Source organism: Sceloporus undulatus, chromosome 10, assembly GCF_019175285.1.
Source record: "Sceloporus undulatus isolate JIND9_A2432 ecotype Alabama chromosome 10, SceUnd_v1.1, whole genome shotgun sequence".
Taxonomy (NCBI): Eukaryota; Metazoa; Chordata; class Lepidosauria; order Squamata; family Phrynosomatidae; genus Sceloporus; species Sceloporus undulatus.
Window position 1 is genome coordinate 5,637,475 of NC_056531.1, and position 20,756 is coordinate 5,658,230.

The following is a 20,756-nucleotide window of genomic DNA, read 5'->3' on the forward strand; positions in this document are numbered from 1 at the left end:
TTATATTCCACTTAATTACTTGGAATCCAAGCGAATTACAATAAAACGGGATACGGTTAAAAAGTTCGAAAAACCACTGTCCCTCCCCCCAGTATACAAACATAGTAATGCTAAAAGACATTAAAACTATAGTATATAATAGCAGTTAAAATCAATAGAAGATTTGTAAGAAATTTATAGCAGGGTCCAGATAGGATGGAAAAGGAGGACGGGACGTCATTGTTCCGTCTCTATCCTGTGCTTCTTGTGCGATCGCGGGAAGTACTTCCACGCTAAATCGTGTTTATCCAGACATTATCCCATCTAGAAAGCGTGAGTGAAAGTAGCGCGAAAGACTTTCTCACGACAGCATGCCAATCCCGTGAATGAAGTAGAATTGGCCCCTTAGTTCCCATCATTTGCTAATAATAATAAAAAATAAAACTTTTATTTGTACCCCACTTTTCTGTAAAAGAACAATCGAAGTGGCTAACACAGCTAAAACATCCAATATACCATACTTATAGCGTATAATTGGCTATTATCGGAACATCCCCTTAGTGCAATTCTACTTCACTGACAGGACATGACAGGATTAGTGTGATGCAGTGAGAAAACCTTTTCCACAATCACTTTCACTCATGCTTTCTGGGTGGGATAAGGAAGCCCATTCCCATCTGATAAAGTCCTCTGTCTCCAATACATCTGTATAAAGTGCAGTGGGGCAGGAAAGAAACTGATTTATTTGCTAATTTGATTAATATGTCAGAGACTGATGGTGATGTGAGATGTATGGTTTCAGATCTGTGATGGATATTCACATAGAATCGTAGAATCATAGAGTTGGAAGAGACCAGAAGGGCCATCCAGTCCAACCCCATTCTGCCATGCAGGAACTCTCAATCAAAGCATCCCCGACAGATGGGCATCCAGCCTCTGTTTAAAGACCTCTAAGGAAGGAGACTCCACTACACTCCGAGGGAGTTTGTTCTACTGTCGAACTGCCCTTACTGTCAGGAAGTTTCTCCTAATGTTGAGGTGGAATCTCTTTTCCTGGAGCTTGCATCCATTGTTCTGTGTCCTGTTCCCTGGAGCAGCAGAAAACAAGCTTACTCCCTCCTCAATATGACATCCCTTCAAATATTTAAACAGGGCTATCATATCACCTCTTAACCTTCTCTTCTCCAAGTTAAACAGCCCCAGCTCCCAAAGTCGTTCCTCATAGGACATGGTTTCCAGGCCCTTCACCATTTTAGTCACCCTCCTTTGGACATGCTCCAGTTACTCAACATCCTTTTTGAATTGTGGTGCCCAACATTCTTGACTCCTGACTTGTTACTATAGCCATTTAGTGGCATGTATGCATGTATTGGCATCATCCTAAAATGCTGCTTCCTCCTCCCTTTCTAGGTTTCCGACCGGTGCGACTATGTTTTTGTCAACGGGAAGGAAATGAAAGGCAAGGTGAATGCATTAGTGAACTTCACCTACCAGTATCTGAGTGCTCCCCTGCAGGTTACTGTTTGGGTGCCACGTCTGCCTCTGCAAATCGAAGTTTCAGACACTGAGCTCAGCCAAATAAAAGGCTGGAGAGTTCCCATCGTTTCCAATAAGAGGTGGGTTTTGTTGCTTGGCGTATGTGATTTTCTCAGAGTCAAGCTCTATCTTAGACTGTAAGACTCAAGAGGTGTCATGTGGGAATTGCTCTGGCACTTTTTCTTTGGAACCAGCAGAATACGTCTTTTTAATGGCAAGAAAAGCTACGCCAACACAAACAAAAAGAAAGAAAAAATAAATTTAAAGTAAAATAACAACAACAAAAGCAAACAAAAAGGGTGTTATTGATACCAGTTGTTAGCTTCATTTTGTACACTTTTATGTTCTTGATGTGAATTGATGTTTTATCTGAGAATTGTTTTTCACTCTAAAATATTAATAGGGATATTTTTGAACAAACATGAAGAGGCCTGAAACAGGGGCAGCTGGTGGGTCGCATAGCAGTTGAATCTACTTTAGGTCCAGATTTTAGTAGAGCAATCTAAGGTGCTGAATGGATTTAGAGGATGAGGTTCTGCACCTTGTGTTGTTTGTTGTTTGCTGCCTACGAAATGGCCTCGACTCATGGCAACCCTGTGAATGGGATGTCTCCAAGCCCCGCTATCTTTTATCTCTCTGCTCAGATCCTATAGGCTCAGGCCCGTGTCTCCCTAATTCCCACTTACAGCTAAATCGGTGTGCGATCCGAATCGATGTATCAATTTGACATCAGATTGCAGTTTAAACTACACTTGCCCCAATCACATTTTCCGTCATTTTCTGGCATCAAAATAACCGACTTTTGGTTTGCATTCACGAATGAATCAATTCAAAATGATCCGGTGCCAGCCAGCCAAAGAGTAAATTTGAATCCATTCCGATCCGCTTGTGGTTCACACTTGTGTTGAACTGATTTGGTGGAAAAGACATGGAAAGAATCTGCGTCAAAAAGAAATGGGTCATTTGAACTGGTTCAAAACGAATTGCGATCCGGTTTAAAAGGTATTGGGAATGAGGCCTAGATGACTCTTTTAAACCTTAGACTAAAATTCAGAGAAGGAATGGCCATCTGTCGGGGATGCTTTGATTAGGATTTCCTGCATGGCAGGGGGTTGGACTGGATGGCCTTTGCGGTCTCTTCCAACTCTATGATTCTATGATGAAAATCTTCACTTATTTTGTTCTCATGTGCAAGAATGAATCATTTCAGCAGGTTCCCCCTCGACAGGGATCTCTGTACAATTTTTTGAGCATGTTTTGCACTTCGGGGCGTTTTTTTTTTCTCTGCACAAAATTTGAATTTTGCCCAGGAAACCATATCCTGGATAAAACTATTGCTTTATCCTATTTTCTGTAGAGAAGAACATGTTCATTTTTGTGCAAATAAATTTTCCTCCGAAGAGTAAGTGTAAGGGGGGGGGGGAGAGCTTTTGCTCTTCTTTGTTTTCTTAGGAAGGCCTCGCTTTTGAGTCTTGGGGTGCTCTTTTTTTAAGCTAAGAATGTAAATGTGAATGAGTACTGTATTACTAATACAGTACTAGAGGTGGTTCAACAATTGCTGGCTCAGCTAAGGCTCTCACTTTAGCATGCAGAAAGATCAGCCATGTGTATTTGAATCCTCCTTCAGCTGTTTTGTTTTGTTTGGATCCAGCATGGTGAAATAGTTTGACCTTTGGCCTATGATTCTGGAGAGCAGGGTTCAAATCCCCATTCGGCCAGTGAAACCCACTGAGTGACCTTAGGCATGTCACTCTCTCTTAGCCTCAGAGAAAGGCAAAAGCAAACTGCCTCTGAACAAATCTCGCCAAGAAAACCCTGTGATCGGTTCATCTAAGGGTTGCCCTAAGTTGGAAAAAACTTGAAGACGCACAACAGCAACCACTTTTCTACTGTAAGGAGGGCACCTTTTAAAAGACGGCCAAAGCTGAACACTTTCTCCTCCACTGAATGGAAAAACTTTGAACCATGTCCATTTTTTTAGTGACCTGGATCCCTAGTCCCACCATCCCAAGATCTGCCAAAATCTGCCCTATTCAACCCACAGGGCAGAAGATGAACTAGAAGAGAATTCTCTGTGATAGTAGGCTAGTGGAGGAGAGGATTGTATCTCCTTTCTCTCTTGGGAAGATTGAGAGTTGCCATATTCCAGGCCAGAAAATGTATCCACCAAGCCCAGTATTGCCTACTCTGCCTGGCAGCAGCTCTCCAAGAACTAAAGAAGAGATGGGGATTTCTCATCAACTACTGTTTGATCTTTTAACTGGAGATGCCATGGAGTGAACTTGAGGCCTTCTACATGCAAAACTCTTTTCTTGGTCAAAGACATCCACCTGAAATAAGTGCCTAGGTGTTGACAAGGGCCCTATGAGGAGGTTGGTTGCTCAGATTCTAGCAATTCTAATGGCATGTGTGGGTCTTCCTTTGTCACTTCTCTGAGTGACAAAAAGCTGTATATGCACAATGGTGAATCTTCATGTTTGGGGCATCCGTGCACATAAGTTTTGCAGTCTGCTTGCTGGATATCCTTGTTTGGAGGATGGACTGTAATTGCAAATAATAATCTTTCAGACCAACACGGGACAGCGATGAGGAGGAGGAAGATGAGCGGAAGGGGAGAGGCTGCACCCTGCAGTACCAGCATGCCATGGTGCGCGTTCTCACTCAGTTTGTGGCCGAGGATGCCACCCCATGGGGACAGCTCACCTATCTGCTGGGCTCAGACTGGCAGTTTGACATCACAGATTTGGTGACAGACTTCATGAAACTCGAGGAGCCGCATGTGGCCCAGCTACAAGGAGGCAAGGTTCTGGTTGGACAAGAAGTTGGCATGACAATGGTCCAGGTCAGTCATCAACATTAAACTGTCTTTTGAACTTCCATTGGTGCACCTTACTATGGACTTTATCACACAGGGAAAATCGGGGGCTCAACTAGTGATTGACCCATGAAAATCACACAATCATGATTAAAGATTTTCACACACATTGACCTTAAAGAGACATTATCCCAGGAATAATGAGGGAATAACCAGGCATTAAGCAGCAACAAATCATTCGTGAGATTTCCCCATGAATGATTGGTTGCTGTTCATTTCCAGTTTATTCCCGGGATAATGGTACTTTAATGTCGACGTCATGTGAAAATCTTAATGGTGATGGCACAATTTTCATGGGTTAATTGCTCGTTAAACCCCCAATTTTCCCCACCTGATAAAGTCCTATGAGATCCTCCCACTCCCTCCAGTTCGGTTCTTTCCCAGTTCAAGCAACATGGTCTCTGGAATCAGGGAACTAACAATATCTCACCTGATTCTGAGCCATGCTGCCTGTTTCCCCTTCAAAAGGGTCAGGCATTCAGCTCCAAGAAACTCTATCCTGGGCAGATATTATCGTAGCAATGTTAGGTTTGGGGCCTTGGGTTCCAGTCTGGCTAGGGGATTCTGGAAGCTGCAATCCAAATTGCTCCAGACTCTGATCCTGCACATTGCCCATCACAACCTGTCCTTGCTCATCTCTACCCATAGCTGCCGCAAAACCTGTCTGCTGTAAACTCATCTACTTAGGGCCTGATCCGTCAACAGTAACAAATGAAAAAACTTTATTGCATTTTGAACAACCTGTACATGCAGAAGGAGGGGTCCTCTCACCTTTGTCACTTCTGCTTGTTTTAAACTATGACCTGACTAGGATGGGGGACATATGACTTTCCAAATGTTGCTAGCTGTACTTCTGAACATCCCTATCAGCTTGGCTTATGTATGTTAGCCGCCTTGGGAGAAAGGTGGGATAAAAATAAAATAAAATAAAATAAAATCCCAATTGGTCAAAGGGCCCACACATTGTGCAGGTCATACACTCGATGCGGTCTTCAGTACGGAACAGGAATATCCGTGGGCGGAGGTGGTAAGTACCTCCGCATTGTCATGGACGGATCATTTCCTGGTCAAGATGAAACTTAGAGCCAATATCTGCCCCACCGGGGGTGGCGGACCCATTAGAATGGTCCGCCCTCGAAGGCTGATGGAGCCCATTGGATTCCAGACAGCCTTAGAGGGTTTAATGGTTGGGAATGCCGGTGATCCGGTCGATGCTCTGGTCAATACCTGGAACACCGATCTTACCAGGGCTATCGACATGATCGCTCCCAAGCGCCCTTGCCATCCCGCCCCAAATCGGAGGCCCTGGTTCACACCAGAGCTGAGGAAGATGAAGCGGTTTGGACGACGGCTAGAGCGCAGGTGGCGGAAGACTCGACTCTTATCCGACAGAACTCGCCATAGGAACTTCCTTTGTTCCTATCGGGAGGCAATACGTGCAGCGAAGAGAGCCTTCTCCTCTGCACGTATTGCGTCTGCAGAGTCCCGTCCAGCAGAGCTGTTTAAGGTGGTGAGGGAAATGACGCAGGTGACCCCTGCGCCAAATCCCTTACTTAACCCGACGACGGCCTGCTGTGACGCGTTTAACAACTTCTTTGCAGACAAAATCTCTCAGATAAGAGCCGACTTAGATGCCACCATTGAAACAGAGTCGACAGGCGAGGCGTCCAGTGACTCCGCCGATGTAGTCATACTGGATCAGCTCCAATCTGTGAGTACTGATGACGTGGACAAGCTGCTTGGTAAGGTAAGGAAGACAACTTGCCCTCTTGACCCTTGCCCATCATGGCTGGCCGTCCAGGGGGGGGGATGCATTGATGAGATTCCTCACGGATATCATCGGTGCATCCTTCAGGGAAGGACATGTTCCATCTTGTTTAAAGGAAGCGGCGGTTAGGCCGCTCCTGAAAAAACCTTCCCTGGACCCCCTGGATATGAAGAATTATAGGCCGGTGTCATTGCTGCCATTTTTGAGCAAGGTGATCGAGAGGGCGGTTGCCCTTCAGCTCCAAGCTGTCTTGGATGAAGCCGATTATCTAGACCCATTTCAAACTGGCTTTAGGACAGGCTTTGGGGTTGAGACTGCCATGGTTGCCTTGACCGACGATCTGCGTCTGAGCATTGACAGGGGGAGTGTGACCCTGTTGGTGCTCTTAGACCTCTCAGCGGCTTTTGATACTATAGATCACGGCATCCTCTTGGACCGCCTGAAGGGGTTAGGTATTGGGGGCACTGCTTTGCAGTGGTTCCGGTCCTTCCTCTCGGGCAGGTCTCAGAGGGTGCTACTCGGGGACTGTAGCTCCAGTAAGAGGTACCTCACTTGTGGGGTTCCTCAGGGGGCTATTTTGTCCCCGATGTTATTTAACATCTATATGAAGCCGCTGGGTGAGATAATACGGAGTTATGGTGCTGGGTGTTATCAGTACGCTGATGACACCCAAATCTATTTCTCCGTATCTCGTTCGTCGGCCTCGAATTCCGATGGCATCTCTTCTCTCAATGAATGTCTTCAGGCGGTAATGGGCTGGATGAGGAAAAACAGATTGAAACTGAATCCAGACAAGACGGAGGTGCTCATGGTAGCGGCCCCGAAACCAAGAATTGGGTTGCAACCTCCAGTCCTGGATGGGGTCACACTCTCCTCCAGCGACTGTGTTCGCAGTCTGGGGGTGCTCCTTGACTCGTCGCTCCTGATGACAAATCAGGTAAATGCGACGGTCAGGAGTGCCTGTTATCAGCTTCGGCTGATACGCCAGCTGCGCCCTTTTCTGGAAGTAAGGGATCTCGAGACGGTTGTGCACGCACTGGTAACCTCACGCCTTGATTTCTGTAATGCACTCTACATGGGGCTACCCCTGTGCTTGACTCGGAAATTACAGCTGGTTCAAAACATGGCAGCCAGGCTTGTGTCAGGTACATCTAGGAGGGACCACATTACTCCGGTTTTGAGGTCCCTCCACTGGCTGCCTATCAGCTTCCGGGCCCAGTACAAGGTGTTGGTTATCACCTTTAAAGCCCTAAATGGCTTGGGTCCAAACTATCTTAGAGACCGCCTCCTCCCGTACAATCCTCCCCGCGCTCTCCGGTCCTCTGGGAGGAACTTACTGCAGCCTCTAAAATCTAGGCTTGCGGCAACCTCCCAGAGGGCATTCTCTGCTGTCGCCCCCAAACTCTGGAACGACCTGCCGGATGAGATCCGTCAGATAACATCATTAGACAGCTTTAAAAAAGCTGTCAAGACGGATCTCTTCCGGCAGGCCTTTCCAGATTAACCATCCCGGCCCAGGTTCCCAGGTTCCCTGATTCCCTCATTCCTCCCGTGGCCCCATCTTAGAGATGGTCGAGGATCAACAGAGGGATATCAGGGTTTTTAGTTTTAATTGCTGTTTTTATCCTTGATATTGTATTTTTAATATGTTATACTATTTAATACTGTCTTAAGGGGGGAGGGATAAAGTGTTTTTAATTCTCATATTTTATATTTTACTGTTGTTAACCGCCCGGATTGGTTTGCCAGAGGGCGGTATACAAATAAATATTATTATTATTATTATTATTATAAAATAAATAAATAAATAAATAAATAAACTGGATTCCAAAAATACCTGGAGGGACAAACATTCCCCACCTCTGCATATGTTTCTATCTAAATCCAGAGCCTCAACAATCAGGTCTACAGTACATCTAACTGCTGTTTACAACCCCTTTCCTCTCAAAATTAGGATGCTTGGGCAATGTTGCTAAGATCTGTTTGGGAAGAGATTGATTTGGAGTTAGGGGAATGCAGTTTTGGTTGTTGTCCCATGGCACTTTTCAAATATACCCTTCTCTTCTGATATATTGCCACTTGGCTAAACTAGCTTCTGTTGATAGCCAAACTCCTGGAACTGGATGTCAACCCACATTCAGTCTGTCTTTCAGGTCATACCTCATCACCAGGTCCATCTTCTAGGCTTCACGCCTCCCTATATCCAAAAGACCTAGCTGATGCCATTGTAGTTTCAGTAAAGGATAGACCAGTCATCATTAGAGTCACATTTCTGACTCATTTGGCAAATTATGGTTCAGGGTGTGCTGCGTTTTATGGAGCTTTGATGCTATCACCCACATTCTCTGGGCACCTCTGCTGACATTTCTGTGACATGTTGAGAGCTTTAAAATACTGGGGTGAGGAAACACCAAATGGCACAGGGAAATTTGGATGAAAATGCGCACCCTTCCTGTAACCCATTTTCTCACTGGATCCCTTGGTGGCTTCTTCCAAAGGTTCTGTCTCCGCTATCTGACTCCATCTTGGCAGAGAAGACTGTTACAGTGCTGGATGACAAGGTGACCATCACGGATATGGGAATCCAGCTTGTGGCTGGATTGTCACTCTTTCTACAACCCAGTGCAGCGAGCCATCGGGCTATCATGGCTACAACTGTTGCCCAGGAATTGCTACATACTCCGAAACAGGTAGAGTATGCACAGAAACTTGCCAAGTCCTCTCCATTGTGCCCATTCTCCCGATCTGCCTTTGAGACTCTGATCTGTCTATAAGTTTTGATCATTCTACAAAAACTATCTCGGAATCCCCAGTTGGGCAGGAATATAGGAATCAGCTTCCTAACCTGAACTCATCTGAGTTCAGTAGTTGCCCACAGGAGGAAAGAGAAAATGGGTATGTGGAAAGAATGCTTACTGCTACTGCTGCTATTAAACCAGATTCACCAGAGAAGAAAAGGGATAGTGGGGGAGCCACGAATGCAGACAGGAGCAGTGAGAAGATGTTGCTAGTTACATCAGTAGGGTAACACACAATGTTGTGGCTGCAGGACCAGCATTTAACCACGCCACCAGGGCTCTGTACACCTATATACAAGACCTATAGGCACCCTTCCAGGCATCTTCCACATGCTGGAGCATGCCGCCATGGCTTTTACTGGCCAAGGAAGTATGTCAGGAGGAACCCATGCAACACCAGTTTGCAATTCTGTTCAGTACATTACTTTTGAAATGTGACATCTTCTAAAAGGAACTTTGCTGTTAGTCTAAGCTAGACCTAGTCTAACCTAGATCCCTTAAATTCATAGGACCTTTTCACACAAGGCACTTACCATGCGGATATCATTGCCCAAGGGCTCCAGAAGTGCGGAGGTTGGATTGCCGGTTGCACTTCTGAAGCATCACTGAAGCGTGTCCTGCTCTTCTCCCGTCGGCAAATCATTCACAGAGGAGTCATTTTTGTAATAACGGGATCTTCCATTATTACCAAAATGGCTTCTCCGTGAACGATTCGTCAACAGGTGAACAGCAAAATGCCTCAGTGACTCTTCATAAGCGAGACCGGCGATCCCACCACCATGCTTCTGGAGCGTTTGGGTAATGATATCTGCACGGTAAGTGCCTCATGTGAAAAGGGCCATAGAAGTTACATTAGTGCTAACATGCCAGGTTGCTGTTCATTCGCTGCGTCTATTCTGCTTGGTACTAACATTTGGATTTGGTCCATTGCTTCCCACCTGTGGTATTCGGGGAAGAGAGAAACAGGAGAAATGCTATCATTTTTTTTCCCAGTTGGAAGGGCAAAGCAATTCACCTCCAATATTCTATTATTCTCCAAATTGGCTGACAGAGTCAGGTTAGCTGTTGGGCTCATTAGGGTACTGGCATGTTGATCCTATTTAATTGACAGGCTATAAGGCTCCGACTCAGCAAGGACAAAGCTTCTGTGCAACCAGGCTAAGGTCCCAGCTTACATGGCGGTGAAGAATGTGTAAAAGTTGCCATTTCAAGGCAAATCCGATAGATGGTGGAGAAACTCAGTGATGACAGATGCAGAAGGAAGTCACAATGGGGCAACGGTTTCATTTTTTCATACTCAAGCTGAGATCCTGTTTAATAAAGGCAGAACATAAAGCTGCCAGCTGCCAGCCAAATGATGGTTCAGCAGAGCTGTCCCAGCACTTCTCCCCTCTGTTTAGGTTGAAGGGACCTACTGTGGCTATTTGGCTCAGGGGGGCTTACTCTGTAGCAGCTATTGAGCATTTTAGGGAAATTCACTACATAAGGAGATACTGGGTCCCTCTTTGCACAACGCTGCCAAAAAGAAAAGTCTTACACTACCCTAACGCCTAACCCCAGCCTATGTATGTGTCTGTAGCCCAGAGGATTCCAGCCTAAGATAGTAGCTCGAGTTGCACCATTTTGGACGTATTGTGGAGGGGATACTCCTTTCCAGTGCTCTCTCACATGTAAAACAACAATTGCAGCTAGAATATTCACACTCCAGGGAGAGATGTTCCAGCCAGTCCTTTGCCTGTTAAAGTTATTAACATAGAATCATAGAATCCTAGAGTTGGAAGAGACCTCAAGGGCCTTCCAGTCCAACCCCTGCCATGCAGGAACTCTCAATCAAAACATCCCCAACAGATGGCCATCCAGCCTCTGTTTAAAAACCTCCAAGGAAGGAGACTCCACCACTCTCTGAAGAAGTGTATTCCACTGTCAAACAGCCCTTACTGTCAGGAAGTTCCTCCTAACGTTAAGATGAAATCTCTTTTCCTGCAGTTTGAGTTCATTGTTCCATATCCTATTCTCTGGAGCAGCAGAAAACAAGCTTGCGCCCTCCTCAATATGACAAATATTTATAACTTTAGTGCATTTATTGGAGGATTGCAATGAGCAGATTACACGAGTGATGGCAAATTTTCTAATGGAGGCAACAAAAATCTGGTATAAATTGAACAACTGTAGTCCATAGAATTACATGTTACACGGACGAAATTTTAAAGTATTTATGTTAATGATTTTAGTTTAAAATTTTAACTTGTATGATGTTTTTTTTTTTTTTTATTTGAGATGCCTAATAAAGGTTATGGTATGGTATGGTATGGACAAATATTTAAACAGGGCTATCATATCACCTCTTAACCTACATTTTTTAATAAAATGACAACCCTTCCCCTCCATACAGAGAGAGACAGAGACAGAGCAACACTGAAATGGCACAAACCATTTTAACCTCGCAGGGCTCTCACACTTCACAGGTTTGTATGTGTTGGAAAGGTCCCGTTTCCATTTCCAACAAAAGCAGTCAAATCATTAACCCAGTGGTCTAAAACAGGGGCAGACAGCTGCAAACGTGGCAGTGTTTTTCCTTCTTGCATCCTTTCAGTGGGCTGCAGCAGTGCACTTCACTTGTGCAATGTCACTTTTGGCTGCCATTTTGGCCATTCCCCCCTTTTTGTCTGTTTTGGAGAGGTTTGGGGGGCCGGGAAGGGGGGGGGGTGTTAGGAAATCAAACTGTTGTCTTTTGGTGCAGTTTTGAGAAATTTGGGGTGGTTTAGAGGCACAAAAATCACTCCAAAATGAACCCTCCAAAATTAAAAAATAAATGGGGGAGATCTGGGAGGCTTGAGATTCTTCTAGGGGGTTCTTCAGGCTGCGCTTAGGGGCCGCAAGGGCCACATGTGGCCCATGGGCCACACTTGGCCAATTTCTTCTCTAAAATTTCTTCCATAGAGCAGACTAGTTGATTTGGGTTTTATCATTATGTCTCCCTTTTCATTTTTTTAAATTATTATTTTAACGTGGTTTAATTATTAGTGTTACTTTTTATTTTTTATTTAATTTCTGAGACGGTGAGACATTTATGACCTCCTAGCAGGGGACTAAAAAAAAATACATTGCCATTACTCCCCATTCCGTTTGCCACTTCCAATCTCCTCTCAAGGAAATGGGACATCCCCATAAACCGGCCATCCGTGAACTAGCATGGAATATTGGCTTACGAAAATGAAGTTGCAACCCTGGAAACACATATATGCCTCCTCTGCTCCCCCAGGCAGAATATGTCTGCACCTCTGTCCTTCTAACTATCTTTTTTGTCTGGGCATCCAATGAGCTAGAAACCAGCTCAGGAGGAAGAAAAGAGAGAAGGGTAGGGAAATATTAATAGCCGCTTATGTTCCGTTCTTTTGCCTTGCTATACTAATGGAGAAGAATGCAGGGATGTCCTCGAGTGTAATAACTCTTGCCTGTTCTTCATGCTTCACTGAGGCTGGAAGATAGTTCCTGCCTTATCTCCTTCTTTTTTCCCCCTCTGTTCCAATGGAGTGCACCTTTTTTGCATTTTGAAATACAAAGAGTCTCTTACATAGGAAGAACGAAAAAGGAAGGAAGGTGACCATTAAGTATTATAGCCTTATAGAAGCTCTCAGTTCAAGGAATAACAGCCTTCCCAACAGGCTCCATGAAAGCATCTGACTGGCGTTAGTAGGGACAAGATTCAGCAAAACAGAAAAGATCCCAAACAATTTTGGACACTTTTAAAAATCTACCATGTGCATAATATCATGACTGAGATCCTGCACTGTGGGAGTGGAGTATATATTTTCTTTGTGCAATTCCATATCCCCCTTTCAAGTGGAGCCTCCTTATGCTAGGGCATACTGGGATGGTCACGTGAAATAACTATCTTCGCATCCAGACCCTTCAGCTTCCTACCCAGAGTCTCATAATCCCTTGTGATATCATTAAGGATATGCCTTGCAGCATCATTGGTTCCCATGTGGACCAAAAGGAAGGGATAATGGTCAATGAGATTGGTGAGCCTTGTCAGCCTCTCAGTTACATCACAGATTTTTCCCCAGGAAGACAGCATACCTCCTAAGACATCTTGTCAGTCCCACAAACTACTGATTCTGTTCCCCTCGGCAGGGAATCCCTTACTACCATCACACACCTCCCTTGAGATTTGGCAGAGGCCATTCCATGTGCGGACCCTTCCAAGGTCTCATTCACATTCCCTGAGGACTGACACTGCTGCTCTTCTAAAGGAGAGAGCTTCAAATCAATTCTACAGCTCCAAATTCACGGAACGATCCCTGGCCCTTCTACTTCTATGTGTCACGTGCCTCCAACTGTCTCTCTCTTGTGTATGGGAACTGACCTCCTCCCCAGATACTTCGCCTGTGTGTCCCTCAACCAGAGCAGTCTTCTCCACTCTGTCCAAGAAATCCTCCCGCTCCCTAATATGCTGCAGAATGGATAAATGAGCATGAAATTGCTGGACCTTATTTTCCAGCATGGAAACCAACTTGCACTTGGTGCGGGTGAGGTTACCCACATCCTTTGGCAAGAATACGAACGTACCACCGGAGTTACAGGTGACTGCAGGAGCTCCCTCACTGTCCATATTCAGTAGTCTTAAGTAGGCACTGAAACAGAACTCAGAGTCTACCTCACTAAACACCCTGTTGGTCCCAACTGTTGGCTGAGCTCTCTTTGCCAAGCTCGAGAGACTAGGGCTGCAGTTATAGAGAGAGCTAGTGGCTGCTAGCTCTTCCTTCCACCAAATCTCTGACTCACTTCCTTTGAGCAAAATCCCCACCTCCCTGATATTAGGTTGTCAGAAAGGGGACATGGGGCTACACACAATAGAACAACAGATTGTAATGAGCACACAATCACAACTCCACTCAGCTCGCACAAAAAATCAGCTTTGACCCAACAGACACACGGTACCAAACGTCAATAGACATTAATGCACACAACAAGCAAGTCTCCACTAGGCTCAAAGAAACCAAACAGCCTTACCCCAACTTACTCTCACCCTTGACCCAACATGCTCTCCCAAAAGACTCTCTACAGAGCTGGGGAGGTTTAACCCAGTTGACCCATTTGTGTTAACCACACAAAGGTACGTGGAAGGTGTTGCCTCTATCTTATGTATGTAGCATAGGGAGCAACAGGTTCCTTCATAATCCTCCTCCTTCTCCATAGTGGGAGGATTGATTTGCTTAGTTGAGCTGGCATTGTTGATCATTGGATGTACTCTAGTTGTTCTTCAGATCCCAGCTCTGTTTTCTGTACTTCTTGACTCTCCTTGGTACCATAAAATCAGGTGTATAAAACAGGGAAATCCTGTTTAAGACTTTGTTTTTTCTTACTCATTTTTCCTTTTCTTTTAGGAAGCAGTAGTCAGCTCCTGGATCCAGTTCAGTGATGGCTCTGTGACTCCCCTGGACATCTATGATCCCAAAGACTACTCACTTTCTGCTTCCTCGCTTGACGAATCTGTCATTTCGGCCCATCAGACCTCCAGTGTAAAATGGCCCATGGTTGCGGCGGAAGGTGAGGGACAAGGCATCTTGGTTAAAGTGGACATGATGATCTCTGAAACCTGCCAGAAGTCCAAGCGGAAGAGTATCCTAGCTGTAGGCAATGGTAGGATCAAAGTGAAATTTGGTCAGAATGATGCCAATTCCCACGATGTTGGTGATTATGATGCTGATGAGATTGAAAACCATGCAAGTGACCGGAGGCAGAAGTCGTTGGACCAAGAAAGGTATGGCCAAGATGGACGGTACTATGCTGAGCGAGAAGGAGGCACTGCAAGGAAAGTCAGCACCACTGCAAAGTCGATGATCAAAAGCAAAGTCTTCAAAAACAGCCTGGATGGAGAAAAGCTTTCAGATGATGGGCAGATCCAAAATATTCCAATCGACTTCACCAATTTTCCAGCTCAAATTGACCTCCCTAAAAGTAGTGGCGGCATGGAGAATGACCTTGTGCAGGCACCCAGAGGCCTCAGTGACTTAGAGATTGGGATGTATGCCTTGCTAGGAGTGTTCTGTCTTGCCATTCTCGTCTTTCTGATCAATTGTGCCACTTTCACATTAAAATATCGACATAAGCAAGTTCCATTAGAAGGGCAGAACTCTATGAGCCACTCCCACGATTGGGTATGGCTTGGGAATGAAACAGAGTTGCTGGAGAATCAAGGCGACAATTCACCCCAGCAAGACGAACGCACAACTAATGTGGACCGAGGGATAGGCTTTGAGGAAAACAACCAGCTTCTCAACGGGAACACACCGAAAAGCATCCAGAGCCAAATTCATCGGTCGGCTGACTCAGAAGGCAAACAGAGAAAAGAGCAAAAGCTCGACCCTCCTTTGCATTCCCCCACCTCCAAGCGAAAGCGGGTCAAGTTTACAACGTTCACCACCATCCCACCGGACGACGGATGCCCTACTGTCAACTCCATCCTCAGTTGCAATGAGGATGACATTAAATGGGTTTGCCAAGATATGGACCTGGGGGAAACAAAAGAGATCAGAAACTACATGGAGAAACTCAAAGACAAAGCATAGCTCCACCTCTAGGTTTTTATCAGTTAGGAACCACACCTTGATGCCTTCAGTTGTATCGGGACATGAAAAACAAGACGGATGTTTGTGTGTGTGCGTGTTAGTCAGAGAACTGAACAGATTTACAAACAAGACAGGGGTTTTTAATTCCTAAATAGGAAGAGGTGTTTGCTAAAGCTGTCGACGGTAGGCTATTTTCTTTTCCCTCCAGCCTAGATGGAATGCTCATGTCTTTGAGTATGAAGTCCAAAGGAAAGAATTGGCCAATACGATGAACTGGGACACGGCAAGGTTAGAGAATTCATGGTTAGGGTATTGAAGACTATTAAACACAAGGCACCAAAAGTATTCTTTTCTTTTAAGAAAGAAAAACAATAATAAAAAAGACAGAAATCTTCTTTATATTTCTAATAAAAGATTAAAAAAAAGACAAAACCAAGACTGGAGAAGAGACTTGTGTCGAGGTATTGATCAGACAGTGGCTTTCTGGTCCTACCGATGATGCGAGGATGCGATGTCTGACACCGGAGAAAAGAGTTGATGTTATTTTTTCCTTTCAGATTTATTTTTTAAAAAAAGATTTGTGTCACATGCTAAAAATAGATCTTTCTTCATTCATTCCTCCCTCCCTTTCCCACCGTTCTGCCTTTCAGATTTTACTTTCAATGCAAGTCATAGGAGAGATGTTAGGTATTACGATCAGAGTATCTTTACAGCAGGATGGACAGACTTCAGGCCCCTTTTTGTTTTGACTAGAACCCTGAGATCCAAGAACTGGAACCTAGGAGAGATAAAGAAAAATGTGTACTTAAAATTAAAGAATTCTTAGCCCAGGAATTCGGTTTGAGTATCAACACTGAATAGATCTCTCAGTCTTTCCATACTTTCAAAAATCTAGTGGCAACTGGTGATTCTGATGTCAGTGGAGCAGTGGATCCACTCCAGACTTAGGGCCCAAACAGACAGGCCAAAATAAAGCTGCTTCAGGTCACTTTGGAGGTATGGTGTTTCAATGCTGTATGCGTCCTAAGAAGCCGGAAGCCGCACCAAAGCCATGCTCCAGTCCTAAGGTCTAGAGCGCAGCTTTGGCACAGCTTCTGGCCTCTTAAGATGTGTGTGTCATTTAAACAGCATACCTCAAAGTGACCCGAAGCAACTTTGTTTTGGCCTGGCAGTTCAGGCCCTTAGTCTGAACCCTAAAGGAGGTGTCCAAGATGCTGAACCTACTTTGGTGTAGAACATTAGAGTCATCATCTGCCACTGCAATAATCTACCCCTGGTTACAAGTGCCAGAGTGGAAAGGGAGACATTTTGTTGCTGCTATTGTTAAACAATTGAAAGTCCCTTCAGGGAGGTGAGGCGCAAAACATGGAGGTCTGGGAACCCTGCCTGTCGCAACGGGTACTTTTCCTATTGGCTGCCATTCCAAAATCTTAGCTCAGTTGACATCCCCCCTGGTTTCTTTAGACAGCTTTAGACTGCAGACTTTAAAATGAGATTAGATGGATTCAAGAAGAAAAAGAGATGGAAATGTCTACTACAACCAGAGCCTAGAAAAATTACTCTTTGGAACTGCCTCACTTGCAGCTGGCTCACATCTCCCTCACTCTTCACGGGCCTTGTTAGCTTTCAGTTATGCCACTGTGAAACTTACCATCACTCAGAAAGGAAGATGGGTGAGAGGGAAAGGAGGTTGACTGCCACTGGGAGCAAGGTGACAAACAAGAGCTACAAGTATCCACAATTGAGGTCTGAGCAAATCTAACAACTTCGGCCTGCTACAGATGGGCACTTTGTGGTGCCCTGGGGCCAAAACTAGTGTTCAGGAGAACGGAGTGACCACACGTTCCCGAACCCTAGTACGTAACGGTGCCGCCATCATGGCAGCCTTCCGTCCACACTGGGGCTGCCATCATGATGCAAGCACAGTGCAGCATCCGCATGCCGCGTCACTTGCATCACTGATATGTGACAGTGCGCCAAGGGCACACTTATGGGGTCCGCCGCATGCACCAAAAAACCCTGCTTTTAGCAGGTTCTTTTTGATGTGGAGGGAGGCTGCGCTGTTTGGCTGCTGTGGCCTCCCTCAGAAGCAAAAATGGGCGCTTCCAGCCCGCCCTTTCGGGGCAGTCGGTCAAACCCCTTACTAAGCAAAGCTGCAAACCCTCATAGACACAAGACTTACATCTAGTAGCAATAGTGCTTAAGGCCAATTATAGCTGAGGTGTCTTTTTTCACCAGGTCAGGGGTGACCAATGGGACATAGTAGTAGGCAATGGGAATTGTTAACCCATAGTTTCAAATGGCTCGCCACAAGAGGGCTGCAGGGCAGAGATCCTGATAATGCCAGATTCTGTTTTGCGTTGCTTCTGATTCACAGCAAAAAACAGTTCCCTTCTGTATCTGTGCTGCCTGCTAACGGAACACACTAGGACCATCTTTATCGTTCCAATAATTTGTAAGGTTTTTTGAACGGTTTGCATTGGACCTGTGGTTTCCCCCGCTTTATTTGTTTACGTCTTTCTTTGGCTGCTTGGACGCAATGGAACTTGCCACCCTATAATGTAGATGGACTTTTTAACAAGATTTGCCTAGTATGCATTGTAGACTGAAAGAATGTAATATTTATTTATACATGTTACACAAATTGTAATTAAAATGCTTTACATGGCTTGATCAAGTAGGTTTGTTTGGGGCGGTATGAGACCAATAACCAATATGGTGCTACTGAGTGATGGATTAGGATTCAAGGAGATTGGGCTCAGCCCCAGAAACCAACTGGGCGGCCTTAGGCAAGTCACAGTCTCTCAGCCTCAAGGAAAGCAAGGACAAACTTCCCTTGAATAAATCTGGCGAAGAATACCCAAGGATAGGGTGACCCTAAATCAGGGTCAATTTGAAAAAAAGATAACAACAACAAGAGTGGGACTGGGTCAAATTCATTCCGTATTGTTGAAATAAAATGAAAAATGAAATTGTGTAATGTGCCCCTGAGGAGGGGCATATTAAAAATGCAATCTAACCTTGGAAATGTTACTTTCAGGACTACAGTTCAAAGAATCAAAGAATAATCACATGCCATGCTGGCTAGGGAATTCTGGGGTTTATAGTAGAAAAAAAATAATGTTTCAAAATGACCTGAATAAACTGAAAAGCTGGGCCAAAGCTAACAAAATGATACTCAACACAGAAAAATGTGATGGTACTGCACTTAAGGCAGAAAAACGAAATGCATAGATATAGGATGGGGGACACCTGGCTTAAGGACTACATGTGAAAGGGATCTAGGAGTCCAAGTAGACCGTAAGTTGAACATGAGTCAACAGTGCGATGCGGCAGCTAACAAGGCCAATGCAATTTTAGGCTGCATCAATAAAAGTATAGTGTCTAGATCAAGGGAAATAATAGTGCCACTCGATTCTGCTTTGGTGAGGCACCATCTAGAATACTGTGTCCAGTTCTGGGCACCACAATTTAAAAAGGATGTGGAGAAACTGGAGCGTGTCCAAAGGAGGGCAACTAAAATGGTGAAGGGTCTGGAAGCCATGTCCTATGAGGAACAACTTAGGGAGCTGGAGATGTTTAGCCTGGAAAAAAGAAGGTTAAGAGGTGATGTGATAGTCCTGTTTAAATACTTGAAAGGATGTCATATTGGGGAGGGAACAAGCTTGTTTTCTGCTGCTTCAGAGACTAGAACGCGGAACAATGGATGCAAACTGCAGGAAAAGAGATTCCACCTCAACATTAGGAGGAACTTCCTGACAGTAAGGGATGTTCGACAGTGGAACACATTCCCTCGGAGTGTAGTGGAGTCTCCTTCCTTGGGGGACTTTAAGCAGAGCCTGGATGGCCCTCTGTTGGGGATGCTTTGATTGAGAGTTCCTGCATGGCAGAATGGGGTTGTACTGGATGGCCCTTCTGGTCTCTTCCAACTCTACGAATCTATGATTCTATGGAAACTCTGACTATAATGAAAGGAAACTTGTTAGTGTCTTGAGTTCTCCCATGGAAGTGGTTGAACATTTCTGTCCATTGTGCAATATCTGCATTCAATCCAAGATCATGGAAGCAGAGTTGGGCATGCAGTGCTGTTATGCACACAGCTGAACACTCTTGTCTGATGCGCATCTTTCTGCCCAACTAAAATGTGTATTACTTTTTTAGCTGTCCGCACAGCATATCATTGCCATTCAACAGGGTGTTTGTATAGCACCATCAACACATAACTTCTTCTGCAGAGATTTACACTCTTCAGCCCTGATGTAAGATCTTAGTCAATATTTCATTTATTCCTGCTCTTATATTGTTTTGCTTTGAGATATACATATACTACGAGTTAGGCAGAAAGGGTCTTTTTGCAAGAACAGCAAACAGTTAAACAAGACATACTGGAAGGATGCAAGAAAAACTCTATGAAAAATCAAAGGAACATCTTGTCTAGTTGTATCTTCCCGCCTGGGGTCACCCAGTTGCCCCCAAAGAAACGGCCAAATGGAGCAGGAAAGTAATTGTCTTTTCTTGCTGATGCCCCCTAGGAACTCATATTAAAGTCATATGCTGCCTCTGAATGTGTGTGTGTGTGTGTGTGTGTGTGTGTGTGTGTGTGTGTGTGTGTAATCTCCATTTCATTAATAGGTTTCATCAACGATCAGAAAAATTCTTGGAATATAACCGCCAGAATGCCAGTGGCTGACTGGTATACAATTCAAGCTGCAGTTCCAAAGAGTAATTTGTCTAGGCTCTGGTTGTAGTAGACATTTCCATCTCTTTTTCTCCTTGAATCCATCTAATCTCATTTTAAAGTCTGCAGTCTAAAGCTGTCTAAAGAAACCAGGGTGGATGTCAACTGAGCTAAGATTTAAAAGGGACATGTACAAGAAATGGGAATAGGGGGGAAATCACCAAAGAGGAATTCAAACAAATAGAAAGCATGCGTAGGGAGAATGTCAGAAAAGCTAAAGTGCAAAACGAGCTCAGGCTTGCAAGAAAACTTTAAAACAGTAAAAATGGCTTCTTCTTTTTCTTCTTCTTTTGTTATATCCATAGCTAAAGGAAAAACAAGGAAATGATAGGGCCACTGTGTGGAGATGATGGAGAAATGCTAACAGGGAACAGAAAAAAGGCAGGACTACTCAACACCTTCTTTGACTCAGTCTTCTCCCAATATCAGAACAGGGCTCAACTTGGGGGAAATGGATCAGAGTAAGGGAAAGGCAACACAGAATAGG

The 20,756-nt window shown here is 44.7% G+C and overlaps 1 protein-coding gene across 1 annotated transcript in view; it reads left to right on the plus strand.

The window, feature by feature from the left end:
* Nucleotides 1–16,536, plus strand: part of TMEM132C (transmembrane protein 132C) — a 276,017-nt gene extending 259,481 nt beyond the window's left edge. The window contains exons 6-9 of the mRNA XM_042441367.1: nt 1,390–1,595; nt 4,084–4,357; nt 8,657–8,848; nt 14,347–16,536. Coding sequence (XP_042297301.1) covers nt 1,390–1,595; nt 4,084–4,357; nt 8,657–8,848; nt 14,347–15,531 — 1,857 coding nt within the window. The 3' untranslated portion in view covers nt 15,532–16,536. The remainder of the gene's footprint in view (nt 1–1,389; nt 1,596–4,083; nt 4,358–8,656; nt 8,849–14,346) is intronic.
* The last annotated feature ends 4,220 nt before the right edge of the window (nt 16,537–20,756 follow it).